The 18,807-nt window shown below is 45.0% G+C and overlaps 1 protein-coding gene across 1 annotated transcript in view; it reads right to left on the bottom strand.

Moving 5' to 3' along the window:
* The window catches only part of LOC124545596 (tetratricopeptide repeat protein 28), a 232,198-nt gene that overhangs the window by 120,347 nt on the left and 93,044 nt on the right, over nucleotides 1-18,807 (bottom strand). The window contains exon 2 of the mRNA XM_047124544.1: nucleotides 701-905. Coding sequence (XP_046980500.1) covers nucleotides 701-905 — 205 coding nt within the window. The remainder of the gene's footprint in view (nucleotides 1-700; nucleotides 906-18,807) is intronic.

Raw genomic sequence — 18,807 nt, 5'->3', positions numbered from 1 at the left:
AGTTCGTCGTACATTCCATACTGATTTCTGCGGTTGTGTCACGCAGCGAGAAATCTACCCAAACACCGTTGCTTTCGGTCGTTAAGCGGAGGCCGTCGGCGTGGTGAGAGGTAATGCCTAAAACGTGGTATTGTCGGCACAGTCTTCAAACTGTGAACCGGAATATTGAATTTCCGAAATAGAATGTCCCATGCGTAGAGCTCCCACTGCCATTCCACTTTCAATTAATTCCCGCCTTGCGTCCATAATCACGTCGGAAACTTTTCACGAGAATCATCTAAGTACAAATGAGTGCTCTGCCAATACCCCTTTAAACCTTGTATACGCGACAATACCGCCATCTGGATATGCTCATACCGCTGTCCAATGACTTCTGTCACCCTCAGTGTATCCACGCTTTTTTTTTTTTTGAAGGACTGTACCGGTGCAAAAATCCTTGTCCTTCCGTTACAGTTAGGGTTACTGACCTGATAGAAATTCTAATCGCGGAGAGCGAGAGGCGTGGTCGGAGGGTTCCGCGTGGGCCATAACTCGGCGAGAGGCGATGGGCGAGATTATCGAGCGCGTCCTTTTCGATAACGCCTGGACATTCTTTCGGCGTTTCAGCACCTTATAATTTCCCAAACAAAAGACGTGGCCCGCCGGCGCGCGGAATAAAAAGGCGAGGCGCGCCACAGATAGGAATGTCCATTTCAAATACGGCGCGGGGCGCGACTCGTAACTCTTCCGCGAAGAGCAGAGGGGTCAGCGCGGCGACCCCTGCAGCCGCCAGCCGGAAGGCTCCCCCAGCGCAGAAGACAGAAGACAATGGTCCCGCAGCCGAGTCACCCCGCGACCCTCTAACAATGGCGCCGGCGCGTCTTCTTCTCTCCTCCTGAGGACAGGCGCTGACCACGGCTCCGTGCCTGAGAGGTTAATGTCCAGCACGAGATATTCGCCTCAGTGCTCTTCTCACAGCGCGTGCACGGCGCGCTACATAACCTCCACCGTGTGTGGAATGAGATTTTCACTCTGCAGCGGAGTGTGCGCTGATATGAAACTTCCTGGCAGATTAAAACTGTGTGCCGGACTGAGACTCGAACTCGGGACTTTTGCCTTTCGCGGGCAAGTGCGGAGCACTTGGTAGAGCACTTGCACGCCAAATACAAAGGTCCCGAGTTCGAGTCTCGGTCCGGCACACAGTTTTAATCTGTCAGGAAGTTTCATATCAGCGCACACTCCGCTGCAGAGTGAAAATTTCACTCTCGAAACATCCATAGGGCTGTGGCTAAGCCATGTCACCGCAATATCCTTTCTTTCAGGAGTGCTAGTTCTGCAAGGTTCGTAGGAGAACTACTGTAAAGTTTGGAAGGTAGGAGACGAGATACTGGCAGAAGTAAAGCTCTGAGGACGGGGCGTGTGTCGTGTTTGGGTAACTCAGATAATAGAGTACTTGTCCGAGAAAGGCAAAGGTCCCGAGTTCGAGGCTTGGTCCGGCACACAGTTTTAATATGCCAGGAAATTTCACCGTGTGTGTTTCAACGCCTCGATATGCTATCAGCGTTCTCAATTGCTCTCGCTCGCTCTGTATCTGGTGCAGCAAGGAAGTCGCCGTGGCGTGTCACTGAAGCTAAAGCTCTATATGCAGAAAGTATGGCTGTCCTTTTCCCCTCTGTTCGCGAGATCTGGGCTTTCGGGTGACTAAGGCTATTATTTCCAAATCAATTTGGCGAGATTTCTTCTGGATTCCGATCAGACCGAACACGTCGGGAGCAGTTACTGACTTTCTTCATAGTTTTCACACATGCCTCGGTATTACCGGTTGACTGTTTTGCCTAATCACCCACGAGAATGACATCATCACTATCCCAAAAGATTGTCATCGTCACTTTGACAGCAGAGAGAGCTATCTCGAATTTATTCTTTCTTGTTGACTGCCGATGGCACTCCAGTGACTGCCTTTTCGTTGCGATTCATAGTAATGCACCCACATGTTGTCACCTGAAATGATCCGTGACAGAAAGGCCTCAAACTGCTCCAACAGTTCAGATCAGATGGTTTTTCTCTGAGTCTTGTGGTCTGTTGTAGGCATTCGTGGAGCCCATCTTGAGCACACCTTTGAATGTCGTAGAGCCTCAGCCGTTGTACACACACCTGCAGCGTTCACTGATAACTGTAGTGCCGACTGCCGGGTTGGGATGGGCCGGTCTGCACGAATAATGGCATCCGAACGATTCACCACGTCGCGATCAGTGACTGTGACAAGACGTCAAAAACGTGGCCGATCGTGGAGCTCAGTTTCTGCACTTCCTGACACTTCAAGTCTCTCAGCTCATTGCCCAAAATTATTCCCATCAACTGCGTCATTGCCATATACTGCACACAGACGTTTATGGATGCTCACCGCAGTTTCTTTTTCCACAAACAAGAATTCAGGTACAGCACGTTGCTTGTAAAGAATTTCTTGCATAGGCGCCATTTGAGGATTCACTACGGCGCCGCCATTTATCAGGGTGGTTAGAAACGCCGATCACTTGCAGAAGACACATCAGCTCTGAAGAACATAAAAAGACATTTTCCTGTATATACACTTTAAAACAAAAATGCTGAAATGTAAGCCCAGGACGACTTGCCACGAAGGGCAAAATAGCGGGGCTTAGAATATCGTCGGCGTACTGCTGTGTCGTAAGGGTGCCGAGAATAGACAATCAAAGGAGTCCTGCCGGCTGCTGTGGCCGAGCGGTTCTAGCTGCTTCAGTCCGGAACCACGCGACTGCTACGGTCGGAGGTTCGAATCCTGCCTCGGGCATGGATGTGTGTGATGTCTTTAGGTTGGTTAGGTATAAGTAGTTCTAAGTCTAGGGGACTGATGACCTCAGATGTTAAGTACCATACTGTTTAGACCCATTTGAACCATTTTAAAGGAGTCCTGCTATGAAAAGAAATGGCACCCCAGAGTATCACTCCTGGTTGTCGAACCTCTATCCAGGGCGTCTCCAAACACGTCTTATTGACTGGAGTAGAACTGTCTTATGAGGCCCGAAGATCAGCGGAGACGTGGCCGGAGACGTTCCAGACATCGGTGGGACTTCTTTGGTTGTCATCAGCCGCACCATTACAGCATATTCTACGCCCCTTTTTGTTGCCCTCTGCAGTGAGCCATCCTGGGCTTACATTTCAGAAACGTTATGCCCGCCCGCATACGGCGAGAGTTTCTACCCCTTGTCTTCGTGCTTGCCAAACCCTATCTTGGCCAACAAGGTCGCCAGATCTCTCCCCAATTGAGAACGTTTGGAGCATTACAGGCAGGGCCCTCCAACCAGCTCGGGATTTTGACGATCTAATGCACCATTTTGACAGAATTTAGCACGATATCCATCAGGAGGACCAGCATCTCTATCAATCAGTGCCAAGCGAACAACTACTTCCATAAGATCCAGAGGTGGACCAAAGCGTTATTGACGTAGCTCTTTGTCTTGAACAATTATTCAATGTCTTTGAAACGGTAATAATTTGTTTAGCTGTACATGTACATCACATTCACCAGTTTCCGTCCCATTCGGATAATTCCTTCGTGGTAGGTCGTTTACTTACCTTTTTTTTTTTTTTTTTTTGTCTTAAAGCATATGTAATGTGAGCTGTTTTTGATCTGTCGAGATGTTGAATGTTCAAGGTTCTCGTAAAACCAGGCGAGAGGATTGGGTACGGACGTGAGATTGGAGAAGGTGGTGTAGTAAAGACGTTGAGCTGAGTTTTGGGGAGAACTGAGTGGTAAGGTAAGTGTGGGGGGCAGGTACGGTTTCAACTAGGCAGGGAAAGGATGGAGTAAAGGCAGTAGGAGTGACAAGGGCTTATCTGAGGGCAAAAGCTCGGTAATGATTTCACGATATGAAGTGGGGGGGGGGGGGGAGGAGGCAGTGTTGTAAGTTGCTCTAGGAGAGGAAGATGGGACGTGTTGATAGGGTCGCGGCAGCAGGTCACGGTTCCCGACAATGAGAGATACAATGGGGTGCTGGGACTCGATTTTACAGGGAATGTAGGAGAGGCAAATTGCTGTTGTAGTTTGACGAGGAACTGGAAATTTATGAGCAGGTGAGATAATAGGGAGCGGTGAACAGTGGCAGGAGCGAAAGTCCACGCAACATTTGCATAGGTTAGCATGAATATGAAATGAAATGAGGGTCGTATGTCTTGGCCGCATGCTAGGCCACTTACCAGTTTTACTGGTTTACAAATTCTGCCTACTAATCTGCGATTGTATTGCTGTTTGATTAATATTTTCCATCTATATCGATTAAAAGATGTTTATTTATTACATGTTTAGGCACAGTTATCTTCAGGCACTGCAGAAAAGATGAAAATAAATAAAATAAAAAAATTACGTACATTAAAAGCGCATAAAAAATGAAATGTTAATAGCATTATAAAATAGCTTCCCACTATCGCCACCTTGCGGCAGTTTCCCTCCAGTTTCGCTTAGTGGTGCTGTGCTGGCAGCAGTCGTTTTAGTTTGGTCGATCAAAACTCAAGCAGTATTAGAATGCAGTTCTTTAGCGTATTTCTTTTTACCTCTTTAACAATAACTGAAGATGACTATGCCGAAACATACAATAAACGAAGATCACTTGAGCTAATAAACAGGAAACTTTCATTGAAAAGAGGTAGTAATACGTCTTACAAGTCAAATATAATAAGCAAAGATTAAAATTTATGAAGAATCATTACTAGAAAAAGGGATAGCTTGATGAGACACGTTAATTAAAAATCAGTAAATTTGGCGGTGGACGTCAAAACTTGTAGTTGCAGGCTGACTGGAATATACAGCTCACATTATGAAGATGTCTGGTATGTATGCAAACATGAAGATGTTTACGCAGAAAAAAAAAAAAAACGCGAAGACTACGACAAAGTTCAGAGACACAAAATTAAAAGGAAATGAACGGGTTGTATAAATGATGGTCCAAAAATAAACTGACATGAAGAAATTGCTGTGTAAAAAAGTAAAAAAGAAAAAAAAATGTTGTAAACACTTTAGGAAGTTGACTGCCAACAGCCGTTAAGTAATGTATTAATTGCATATTTGAACCATCAGCTGATTTTATTTTAAACCCAAATTCTACCGGTTTCGGTCTTGGACCATCTTCACGGATGAAGGGTTAAAAGTCGCGTGGTGTGGCCGCGCGGTTCGAGGCGCTATATCCGGATTGCACTTCCCCTCCGGCCGGAGGTTGGTTCAAAAATGGTTCAAATGCTCTGAGCACTATGGGACTTAACATCTGAGGTCATCAGTCCCCTAGAACTTAGAACTACTTAAACCTAACTAACCTAAGGACATCACACACATCCATGCCCGAGGCAGGATTCGAACCTGCGACCGTAGCAGTCGCGCGGTTCCGGGCTGAGCGCCTAGAACCGGAGGTTGGAGTCCTCCCTCGGGTGTGTGTGTGTGTGTGTGTGTGTGTGTGTGTGTGTGTGTGTGTGTGTGTGTTGTCCTTAGTATAAGTTAGTTTAAGTAGTGTGTAAATCTAGAGACCTATGAACTCAGCAATTTGATGCCTTAGGAATTTATACTCCCTTGAACCTTTGAAGGGCTAAAATAGTTTAAGCCACCATATTGCATTAGTCATTACTTAAAATGTGTAGTGCATGCCATGAATGTAAATATGAGACTGGACTTTAAAAGCAAACATCCAAATTCTAAATGTATACTGCTCTGTATCAGCTGTCACTGACTGTAACTGAAACTATTATTTTCAACGAAATTCACGGAAGATTTTGGGCGAGTCCACTATTAGGACGGGCATTAAACAAGACTTTGATTTGTTGTTCTCTTTAATAATGTTCTGAAAAAGAGTAAAAAGATTCTAGGAGAAAGAAGATAGAGCAAGTGGAGTTCGACGTTTGTTACTAAAACGACTTATTTTATAGGCATTTAATAGCAACTCTTATGCAAATAATCTTCCCATAAAAACTAACCGAGAAACTTAGATTTCAAATGTCTTTTAAAAAGTCATGACCTTACCTGAAGCGTTAGTAAGATTACGGGAAAATTAGTGAAATTGATAAGTAAAGTAGTTGCACAAAATTACGCACATCAATGGATTCGACACAAAGTAGTGAAACAAAACTGATAAAATTGGAAGTTGCAAAGAACTTTAAGAGTAATCTTTGAATGACCGCCAAAATCAGAATTAGGAAAATTTGTTGTTGTAGAAAGTATGTACTCAAATGTCACCAAGAGAAATAGTAAACAAGGAAAGAAAGATTTTGAAAAAAATACCTGTATGCAGCGAGCTCAGACGAGGGCGAGTTGAGGCGCAGAAGGAATGCAGACCTCTACAAGAACCAACAAACGATGTCCCTTACTGTAAGGGATAGGGGAGACGGGTTGTTTGCTCATGTGGTGCGGGTGGACAAGTGTAGACTCACCAAATAAATGTCACGTTTATATGAGCAAATAATGCAACATGTGGATGTATGAAATGAAATGTACGGTAGGAATGGGAGTAACCAAGAACACAATACAAAACAAAAATCATGTGCAGAAATTTAATAACGAATTTAAATGGCTCCCAGAAGAGTAAGGAAACGAAAGAAATGACAGGTAATTTGAAGCAAAATTGAAGACATTTTAATTCGAGCAAAGGAGGCAGGAGCGACCCTGTATTACCCTGGCCGCACACACGGGAACGCGCGGAATTGCAGTCGACAGATATATTGATAGCTCACAATGAGCGAGCACGGGAACTCGGCAGGCGGGTATCTGATTTCGAGGAACCCTGGTCTGCTTTCCAGTTCGGCAAACTGGTTTAACCTGCTACCGCCTTCAGTAAAGAAGACGCTACTGCCACAAGCCCTTAGCTTAACTCCCGGTGCTTTGTTCTGTTTTGATTTTACGCTGCCGAGGTTGTTTTGCTACTCTGTACATGCAAAGAAAAAAAGGAACTAAATTATACGTGCCTCCGCTTAAAGCGAAGCTATAAATAGTGAGAAAACGGCAGGGATTCATGCGTTTACAATGTCACGAAGAATCCTGTTTTAGCTTTCTAATTACATTCTGTTCAATCGCGGATGCATTCCGCCAGTTTCCTGTCAGCAGTGCTCTACACTTAGAGATTCCGAAGTACTGTAGTAGCAGCTCAATTCCAACTTTTATTTCTTTAAAGACAGTTGTATATCAGATTCTTGCAAATTCTTAGTGTCAAATCAGAGTCTCCCCCTTCGGAGGTTCGAGTCCTCCCTCGGGCATGGCCCTGTGTGTTGTCCTTAGCGTAAGTTAGTTTAAGTTAGAGTAAGTAGTGTGTAAGCTTAGGGACCGATGACCTCAGCAGTTTGGTCCCATAAGATCACACCATAAATTTCCAATTTTCAAATCAGAGTATACGCTCATAGTGTGTCTACTGCAGATATTGGCATTCTCTCTAGTATCACATGTATGCTCTTCGAGTTGTCAGTGACTTCACGATGACCTTTGAGAGCCAACTAGCAAGACACCACCACCACCACCACCAGCAGCAGCTGAATTTATGACACGAATCGACTTTCATTCATCCCTCCTGATTCCACATGGTTCCGCCAGGAGTACGTCATTAACGGCCGCTCCTGCTGTAACATCTGGTACTTCAGAGTATAATCCAAACGCAAATAGCAGTCGTAAGACGCAACATCTATTTTTTGACAACCACTTCACATTCTGCAGCGAGTCCAAGAAGTCGCCATATTCCTTGGGGAAATGGTATGTCATATAATTTACATGTAAAAACTATGTATCCAGCAGATATGTGTTCCATCGTATTCTTACTCAAAGATCAGAGCATCTGCATTAATCCTTAATATCTGCCCAGCACATTAGCAGTTATGCTTCGAAAATAGTACCTTCATCATTTTTGCGAGCTTCTTTTATCTTACCCGAGCCACTGGGACTTGATTATTTCCCATAATTATCTGTATAGAGTGGTAAGGTCCGGACTTCGGGGTGGCTACTCTAGTGTTTTTGGAGATTTTGCTGAACCACATCCTATTCAGAAGTCTCAAAATTGTTCGTCAAGTAACTCACGCGCCTGAGTAGCAAAGCGTGCTGGAACTCCGCCCTACTGGAAGCACACTCGATCTTCGCCGTTGTGCTGAGGTATCAACCGTGTTTTAACAGTTCCAAATAAGAAGTCCTATTCGCGCACTCTTCAAAAATACACTGCCTGACAAAAGAGAAGTATCCAGAATGGAGGGAGGAAACGAAATTTCACGATTTTGAGGATGTGTGATGTTATTCTAGTGATTACACTATCGAATCAAATTTACAAAGAACATGACAATATGAGCCCACTTGTCAATATGACACTGCATCTCCTTTAACTTGAGTGAATCCACTGATTCGGTTATGAAGCGAGCCATAAAGCTGTTGTATCCCGTCCTGAGCCAAGCTGGCCCACAACGGCTGTAAATTGTCTTTGCCATCCTGGATACTGGCAGTGGGACGTAGAGGACTTCCGATCTGGTCCCACACATGTCCTGTTGGTGACACACCTTGCTAGTCACGGGTGTACCTCAACATCACGCAGACAGTTCATAGGGGCACCTCCCATGTGTGGACAAGTTCAAATGGCTCTGAGCACTATGGGACTTTACATCTATGGTCATCAGTCCCCTAGAACTTAGAACTACTTAAACCTAACTAACCTAAGGACATCACACAACACCCAGTCATCACGAGGCAGAGAAAATTCCTGACCCCGTCGGGTGTGTGCACAAGTGTTTTACTGGCTCCACAAAAAAACGGCTCCTGAGGGGTAACGCAAAATAACAACAATAATTGCGTGTGGCGCAAATGGCCTGATGCAGGTCTTCAAGTTGGACGCCATTTTGGCGGCTTGCTTGGTAATACATGAGGACGCATGATGTCCGTGACGTGTAGATGGCTCTGGGCACTATGGGACTTAACTGCTGAGGTCATCAGTCCACTAGAACTTAGAACTGCTTAAACCTAACTAACCTAAGGACATCACGCACATCCATGCCCGAGGCAGGATTCGAACCTGCGACCGCAGCGGTCACGGGGTTCTAGACTGTAGCGCCTAGAACCGCTCGGCCACCCCGTGACGTACAGTCGTGCCGTCAGAGTTCTCTCAGTGACTACCAACTGTGACCCGAAGTCGTACCCGATGGCTGTCCACATCATGAGGCGAGGAATAACACCCTCATACCTCTCCAAAACATTGGAAGCATGGGACTTCTCTGCAGGTCGCCGCCCTAGCACCGACGTTGGTTATCCGCTGTGACGCAGAACCCTGATTCATCGTTGAACGCAATGCGATGCCGTCCGTCAACGGTACATGCTTCCCGGTCACAGCACCACTCCAAACGCAGTCGTTTCTGTTGTTCCGTTAATGGTAGCATGCTCGATGGACGGTAATTTCCTAGTCGGATTGCTGCTAGTCTCCGATCAATTGTGTGCGATGACAGAGAATGTTGCACGGAGTCCATTACTACTACTCGGACGGCAGGCCCGGATGTGAAGGGGTTATGTTGCGCTTAGTGCACAATGCGGGATTCATTTCTTGAGATGGTCAGACGTTGTCTACCAGAACCTTGACGAAGAGTATGACAGCTCTCAAGTTCCCATGCAGTCCAACACAGGGCGGCAGTCTCATCTGATTGCCTCACAACTCTGAATGTTGCACGAGTTGACCAACCGACCAAACGGAGACGGAGTGTGAGGCCCCTCTCAAGTCAGGTGCTGATAATGCCGTCTCATGCGACCACGCCGCATCTCTCTGTCTTTTACAGTGATCACTCAACATCTGACGGCTGTTAATGTAGTATCATTGCCACAGATACTACTACAACGCCGCGCCAACAAAAGGTTGGCAGCCCGTCGTCTGCCGAGCACAGCGCACTCTAGCGGGCTGAGCAGCTCGACGGAACGAGTGTGCCTCGTTCACTTCTTAGCTAGATTTCAACCTAAGCAGACGCACTTTCATAATCGGCCCTCAGCCAGTTCTGTAATGTTTGTATTGATTCTCTGAGGAGGGTCCATCAGGCTTAGTCCCTGAGAATATGTTGTATTAGTTCATGGTATTCCATGTTTCGAGATTGTCAGTTCATAGCCGCAGCTATGGTCTACCGCATAGGGTCTATACAAGGGCGATGTACTTGAGGACAATATTATGGAAATGGAAGAGGATGTAGATGAAGGCCAGCCGCGGTGGTCTCGCGGTTCTAGGCGCGCAGTCCGGAACCGTGCGACTGCTACGGTCGCAGGTTCGAATCCTGCCTCGGGCATGGATGTATGTGATGTCCTTAGGTTAGTTAGGTTTAAGTAGTTCTAAGTTCTAGGGGACTGATGACCTCAGCAGTTGAGTCCCATAGTGCTCAGAGCCATTTTTGTAGATGAAGACGAAATGGGAGATACGATACTGCGTGAAGAGTTTGACAGAGCACTGAAAGACCTGAGTCGAAACAAGGCTCCGGGAGTAGACAACATTCCATTGGAACTACTGGCGGCCTTGGGAGAGCCAGTCCTGAGAAAACTCTACCATCTGGTGAACAAGATGTATGAAACAGGCGAAATACCCTCAGACTTCAAGAAGAATATAATAATTCCAATCCCAAAGAAAGCAGGTGTTGACAGATGTGAAAATTACCAAACTATCAGTTAAATAAGTCACAGCTGCAAAACACTAACGCAAATTCTTTACAGACGAATGGAAAACCTAGTAGAAGTCGACCTCGGGGAAGATCAGTTTGGATTCCGTAGAAATGTTGGAACACGTGAGGCAATACTGACCCTACGACTTATCTTAGAAGCTAGATTAAGGAAGGGCAAACCTACATTTCTAGCATTAGAGAAAGCTTTTGACAATGTTGACTGGAATACTCTCTTTCAAATTCTGAAGGTGGCAGGGGTAAAATACAGGGAGCGAAAGGCTATTTACAATTTGTACAGGAACCAGATGGCAGTTATAAGAGTCGAGGGGCATGAAAGGGAAGCAGTGGTTGGGAAAGGAGTGAGACAGGGTTGTAGCCTGTCCCGATGTTATTCAATCTGGATATTGAGCAAGCAGTAAAGGAAACAAAAGAAAAATTTGGAGTAGGTATTAAAATTCATGGAGAAGAAATAAAACCTTTGAGGTTCGCCGATGTCATTGTAATTCTGTCAGAGACAGCAAAGGACTTGGAAGAGCAGTTGAATGGAATGGACAGTGTCTTGAAAGGAGGATATAAGATGAACATCGACAAAAGCAAAACGAGGATAATGGAATGTAGTCGAATTAAATCGGGTGATGCTGAGGGAATTAGAATAGGAAATGAGACATTTAGAGTAGTAAAGGAGTTTTGCTATTTGGGGAGCGAAATAACTGATGACGGTCGAAGTAGAGAAGATATAAAATGTAGACTGGCAATGGCAAGGAAAGCGTTTCTGAAGAAGAGAAATTTGCTAACATCGAGTATAGATTTAAGTGTCAGGAAGTCATTTCTGAAAGTATTTGTATGGAGTGTAGCAATGTATGGAAGTGAAACATGGACGATAACCAGTTTGGACAAGAAGAGAACAGAAGCTTTTGAAATGTGGTGCTACAGAATAATGCTGAAGATAAGGTGGGTAGATCACGTAACTAATGAGGAGGTATTGAATAGGATTGGGGAGAAGAGAAGTTTGTGGCACAACTTGACAAGAAGAAGGGATCGGTTGGTAGGACATGTTCTGAGGCATCAAGGGATCACCAATTTGGTATTGGGGGCCGCGTAAAGGGTAAAAATCGTAGAGGGAGACCAAGAGATGAATACATAAACAGATTCAGAAGGATGCAGGCTGCAGTAGGTACTGGGAGATGAAGAAGCTTGCACAGGATAGAGTAGCATGGAGAGCTGCATCAAACCAGTCTCAGGACTGAAGACCACAACAACAACAGCCGCAGCTGCAGTCCTAAAAACTACTGAAGATAAGTAATTTCATTGTACTATGTGTTTCTTTAATAACAATGCTTCTCTCTAACAGTATGCCGTACCGCATATTATTGCAACCTGGACTCCTTCAGCTCCTATCAACTCTGCCTCCTACTTATTTGCATTTAGTAACGAACTGAAAACACTCACGCGTTTTGTGCCTCTAAACAGTGAGACACAATAGTTAACATCACTTATATTCCCTACTAGGTCTAGTAGCAACACTAAACACGAACAACAGTAATGCACTATTGAGGCCGTTCTATCTGTTACAGAGCACTGATTGCAACTCCAGTCATTTACACACACGCCGATGGTGTGTTATCTAACCATATCTTCTGGGCGCTTCAGTGTTTTGGTCTGGTGGTGTACTTGATACCTTAGGGGTTGCGAAGTAACTCAAATCCCTTGATACGGGCAAGTCTTCAGGTCCAGATTGTATACCGATTAGGTTCCTTTCAGATTACGCTGATACAATAGTTCCCTACTTAGGAATCATATACAACCGCTCGCTCACCGATAGATCTGTACCTATAGATTGGAAAATTGCGCAGGTCGCACCAGTCTCTAAGAAGGATAGTAGGGGTAATCCATCGAACTACAGACCTATATCATTGACGTCGGTTTGCAGTAGAGTTTAGGAGCATATACTGTATTCAAACATTATGAATCACCTCGAAGGGAACGATCTATTGATACGTAATCGGCATGGTTTCAGAAAACATCGTTCTTGTGCAACGCAGCTAGCTCTTTATTCGCACGAAGTAATGGCCACTATCGACAGGGGATCTCAAGTTGATTCCGTATTTCTAGGTTTCCGGAAAGCTTTTGACACCGTTCCTCACAAGCGACTTCTAATCAAGCTGTGGGCCTATGGGGTATCGTCTCAGTTGTGCGACTGGATTCGTGATTTCCTGTCAGGAAGGTCCCAGTTCGTAGTAATAGACGGCAAATCATCGAATAAAACTGAAGTGATATCAGGTGTTCCCCAGGGAAACGTCCTGGGACCTCTGCTGTTCCTGATCTATATAAATGACCTGGGTGACAATCTGAGCAGTTCTCTTGGGTTGTTCGCAGATGATGCTGCAATTTACCGTCTAGTAAGGTCATCCGAAGACCAGTATCAGTTGCAAAGCGATTTAGAAAAGATTGCTGTATGGTGTGGCACGTGGCAGTTGACGCTAAATAACGAAAAGTGTGAGGTGATCCACATGAGTTCCAAAAGAAATCCGTTGGAATTCGATTACTCGATAAATAGTACAATTCTCAAGGCTGTCAATTCTACTAAGTACCTGGGTGTTAAAATTACGAACAACTTTAGTTGTAAAGACCACATAGATAATATTGTGGGGAAGGCGAGCCAAAGGTTTCGTTTCATTGGCAGGACACTTAGAAGATGCAACAAGTCCACTAAAGAGACAGTTTACACTACAGTCGTTCGTCCTCTGTTAGAATATTGCTGCGCGGTGTGGGATCCTTACCAGGTGGGATTGACGGAGGACATCGAAAGGGTGCAAAAAAGGGCAGCTCCTTTTTTATCACCACGTGTGGCAGTTATGATACGCGAATTGGGATGGAAGTCATTAAAGCAAAGACTTTTTCGTCGCGGTGAGATCTATTTACGAAATTTCAGTCACCAACTTTCTCTTCCGAATGCGAAAATATTTTGTTGAGCCCAACCTACATAGGTAGGAATGATCATCAAAATAAAATAAATCAGAGCTCGAACAGAAAGGTTTAGGTGTTCGTTTTTCCCGCGCGCTGTTCGGGAGTGGAATGGTAGGGAGATAGTATGATTGTGGTTCGATGAACCCTCTGCCAAGCACTTAAATGTGAATTACAGGGTAGTCATGTAGACGTAGATGTAGATGTAGAAGTATCATGATGACATCCACGCCAAACTGATAGCGAGACACGGGTTGCACATAGTTGTGATTTTCTAAAGACCAGACAACCCTATCCCACCTGTGTGAACTGCGACGTATCGCATATTCATCCTGGAGGGGCAAACCACTCGCTACGGATCGTGTAGAATAACATGTCGGGCGCGCTATTCGACGGTAGCCACTGGGAGGGGGTGCCCGCGCTAGGGTTGCTGTCTACCGGTCGTGCATCGGAGGCGCTCGCCGCTTACGCGAATAATACGCCGCTTTTGGGCAGGCTGGCTACCCTACCCTACCCTATCCTGCCTCCCCTCCCAGCTCGCTCTCACGACAAAGATCACGTCATTAAAGAGGGCTCCGATCCGGCCGGCTTTAATGAGGACGAGACCGGAGTCGAGTCATTAAGGAGCGCATTATTTATAAAGATTGGCCTTCTATCTGCGGTTCATCGGCCACGGGCCCGCGCTGCAGGAAATAAGTACACGCTCCGTTTTGATAAACTCTCGTTAGGCCCGTATGCCGTACAAGGCTGCCACTTAGGCGAAAACGGGAGCGCCGCGCAGATACCGCGCCGCTCGTCACGACCCTGATGCCCCGCCCGTCACAGCGCCTCTCCCGACAAAATTCCTGCTCACTTCCGTTTGGACGGCGCGCAGTCTTTTCCTTCTGTCTGCTTTACCAGTTCTACCACTTGTTTGATACCATCCTCCATCTATCTTGCTCCAGTCTTTCCATCTGTCGGTGTCTGCTGCGGCCCATGCACTCCATAATCAGTTGTGCACACACTAAGATTAGCCGCCTTCTTGCCCTCGAACTGAAGAGTATTCGATTCCTTCCTGTTTCATGCCGACCTCCTCCAATTCTGAATTCAACTGTTTCTTACATCCTCCCTGACCCTTTCTTCCCATCTCAGCTCTGGTCTTCCAACTCTCCTAGTTCCTTCAGGTGCTGCGTTGACCATGTTCCTAATCATTACGTCATTGGCTCTCCGTACATCTCCTGCCCATTTCCACGTTTAATCTTAATGTAACTGAAAATGTATGGCTCATTCCCGGACGGAATGCACAATAATCAGGGATATGACAACAATCATTCGAATTAATAAATCTAAAATGCATACCGTAAGAGCTGTGACCACGTAACATGTTTGATACTGTGAAACGAAACTCTTTTAGTGGAACCTCTTTGCTTTCCATGTTTTGCGCGGGGTAGCATTGATCACAACAAGAAAAAAGTTCCTGCTAAACACAGGCTCTAAAATGCGTACCTTAAAAGATATGAGCATTTGCTCGGTAGAAGAGATGAGTTTCATAGTAGTGAACATGAACAATTACTCATAGATCTTAAGATACGCCCTTTAGAATCCATGTTTAGTAGAAACATTTTTCTTGCTTTGATCCACACTACTTCCTCCCAAAACATGGAAAGCAAAGAGGTTGCAGTAGAAGAGATTTCAAATGGTTCTGAGCACTATGCGATTTAACTTCTGAGGTCATCAGTCGCCTAGAACTTAGAACTATTTAAACCTAACTAACCTAAGGACATCACACACATCCATGCCCGAGGCAGGATTCGAACCTGCGACCGTAGCGGTCGCTCGGTTCCAGATTGTAGCGCCTAGAACCGCATGGGCACTCCGGCCGGCAGAAGAAATTTGTTTTACAGTACCGAAGATGAAGAAGTGCTCATAGCTGTTGAGGTACGCATTTTAGAGCTCAAGTTTAATAGTAGTTTTTTTTTTTTTTTACCATTCCTGTCGTATCCCTGAATATTGACCATTCCCACCGTAACGTTGTGTACAAATTATGCAATTCGTGGTTGAATCTCAGAAGCTTTTGAAATGTGGTGATACAGAAGAGTGCACAAGATTAAATGGGTAGATCACGTAACCAATGAGTTACTGAGCAGAACTGGGGAGCAAAGAAATATGTGACATAACCTAACTAGAAGAAGGCATCGGCTGATAGGACACCTTTTGAGGCACTAAGGGATCACCAGTTTTATACAGGAGGGAGGTATGGGAATAAGAATCGTGGAGGGGGACCGAGTGATTCAGAAGGATGTAGGTTGCACGAGTTATTCGGAGATGATGAGATTTGCACAAGATAGCGTACCATGGAGATCTGCATCAAACCAGTCTTCGTACTGAAACCATATTTTCTCCTCTCGACACGATATTCTTCCATTGGCCCAAGATCTTGGTTCAAGATTTTTTTTTTTCAAATATGCCACTTTGCTTTTTATCAAATTTTGTTAATGTCCATGTTTCAGTAGTGTATGTTAGCACTCGACTCATTAAAATCTTATACGTTATAATTTCAGCTCTTTCGAACACCAACTTTGATTTCTGGTGTTTTATGATGACGTGGTAGCACTTGTCGATGGACAATATTCGGTTTTGGATTTGAGAGGTCACCTTGTACTTACAGTTTACTTCCGATCCAAGTCAAAGGAAACTACGCATAACATACGAACCAATGTCTATGAATGAGGATTTTTTAGCAGGATCTTCCTTAGTTTCAGGCATATGCTTAGTTTTCCCCTTCATTTATTTGTATGCTAATCTTTTTAGCAGCTCTTCTAACACTTGTAAAGGCTTCTTTCATTGTTCTTGGCGTTCTTGCAATTATATCACCTGCACATGCAAGCAACTGAATTGATTTGTACGGGGCAGTATCCCTTGTATTGGTTCCTGAATCTCTTAGAATCTTTTCCAAAGCTATATTAAACAGAACGCAGGATAATGAATCTCCTTGTCTTATTCAATTTTTTGCGGCCACAGCCTTTGGCATCGTATTTTGTGCCTTAACTTGATTGACGCTCGGTGTTTTCCATAGTAGCTCATGCAGTAGTGGAGGAGATGACTACATTTTTTGACTACATTTTTTTCTCAATGGTTCAAATGGCTCTGAGCACTATGGGACTCAACTGCTGAGGTCATTAGTCCCCTAGAACTTAGAACTAGTTAAACCTAACTAACCTAAGGACATCACAAACATCCATGCCCGAGGCAGGATTCGAACCTGCGACCGTAGCGGTCTTGCGGTTCCAGACTGCAGCGCCTTTAACCGCTCGGCCACTTCGGCCGGCCTTTCTCAATGGTCTGAAGAAGCTTGATGTAATACAAAGTGAGGCACATGACCAAACGCCAGACAATACAAGTTTTCTCTCCCTTTCTTGAGCAGATTGATGCCTGTATTGTACTCCGTATCAGGGAACGGAACAATGACGACGCTGCGTCTATGATAATGTTTGTGGCTCATAAAAGTACTTTACGTCAACCGTTTAGGTCCAACTATCACTGTGTCATAATTTCAAACTCGCGATGTGTCATCCGTGTATGGCTGAACGACCATCGTCTGTCTGTGCACTGAACTAGAGTTCACAAAGTTAACTGACGTGGTGCGCATGACGACATACGGTGTATGGCCGCTCCTAGTGCTCTAGTCAATGCCATACAAGGTGTCATTCAGCAGAACATACAGATGCAACGGAACCACAAAAAAATAACTGACGAAAGTGATATGAGTAGAATAACCGCAAAGTTTGGTTCATCGCGAATATCTTCCATATCGGGCACTGCAGTTTGGTGAGATGGACGCCGTGGTGTTTTTCGACAAGTCAAACGATAAATCGAGCTGGAGCTGTCATTTACTGGGCGGGAAACACTGCTACTTCACTAAAGGTAGATGCTGTATTCGGCTTCCTGACACAAAAAGGAAAGAACTATATAAATATATATTTGCTCAATTTCAGATTAGGTGCTTAATTAATGCTTTACTTTTCTTTTGTGTGCTGCGTGTAGTGGGATGAACGAGCGCTGGGACAGTCAACGAGTTGTTATGACGGACTCTTCACTTACTTAACATCATTTCTTTCGCTTCTGAGGTACGCACGCGATAAGAGAAGGTAGAGCGAAAGGATGCCGAAAAGGTCTAGAACGTGGTGGTGCTCTGTGATTTCCCTAAAGACACTCATTTCAAAAAGAAAAGATGAATCTAGCGAGTGTCATGAGAGAATAATTGAGGAAACATACCCTAAATATAAGCTCTGTTTATTTTTCATTTGATCGGTGCAGACTGCATCAAAATCTGTCGAGTGAAGCATGAATTAGTCGAATTTTAATTGAGTAGCGCATCACGATTCATGGAAGTGCGTAGCACCCGGATTTGGTCGTTATAACGCAAGTTAGGGTGGCGTGGCCGCCGAAGGTGTGACACCTCCAGGTGGAACGGAAGCGAGAGTGTCGCGAATATTCTCGAAGTTTGGAGCACGAATAGTTCCGTAAAAAACTACAAGTAAGACGCAGTTTTTGTGGGGAAGCACCCCTTAGCCACAATGGTTGTACTTGTAACTGGGAGAAGCAGAAGTAGTCCATCCATAGAAATACGTTTTACAGCAGACAGAGCGACCGCAAAACAATATCAACGAGGTTTCGGAGTGAGTTTACAAGAAACTGTCATATTATCAGAGTTGTGTACTGCCAGAAAAGCGACGTGTCTTAAGTCACAGGCTGCGACAGTGCTACTAATAGGGGTCAGAGTGCTTTGTTCAAGGCAGACCACGATTGGTGTTGACCGAAGACGGAGTTGTAGCTGGTGCCCACTCCATCTCAATGACTTCACCATTTTTAGAAGTTTATCTGATGTTTCCAAAGGCCAAATATGAAAAGTCACATAGAATATGATTTATTTGGTTTCAAACACAGGGTGTTAGGGGTATAAGTCCAGATATTTTTATTGATGACTGAGGAGAGTGTATTGATCAATGTTACAGACTAATAATTATAGCTACTGACATCAAAAAAGTTTTGCATCACCCCGGTTCCCAGAACTCCTCAAGACAGACGTTGACTGTGGATATTGTATCACAATCCCTTTGACTGTTCAGAGATGTCACTAAACACTCCGCCGGTCGAAGTGGCCGTGCGGTTAAAGGCGCTGCAGTCTGGAACCGCAAGACCGCTACGGTCGCAGGTTCGAATCCTGCCTCGGGCATGGAT

Source organism: Schistocerca americana, chromosome 8, assembly GCF_021461395.2.
Source record: "Schistocerca americana isolate TAMUIC-IGC-003095 chromosome 8, iqSchAmer2.1, whole genome shotgun sequence".
NCBI lineage: Eukaryota > Metazoa > Arthropoda > Insecta > Orthoptera > Acrididae > Schistocerca > Schistocerca americana.
The sequence above is the reverse complement of the archived record's forward strand: the minus strand, read 5'-3'. Positions and strand labels throughout refer to the sequence as shown.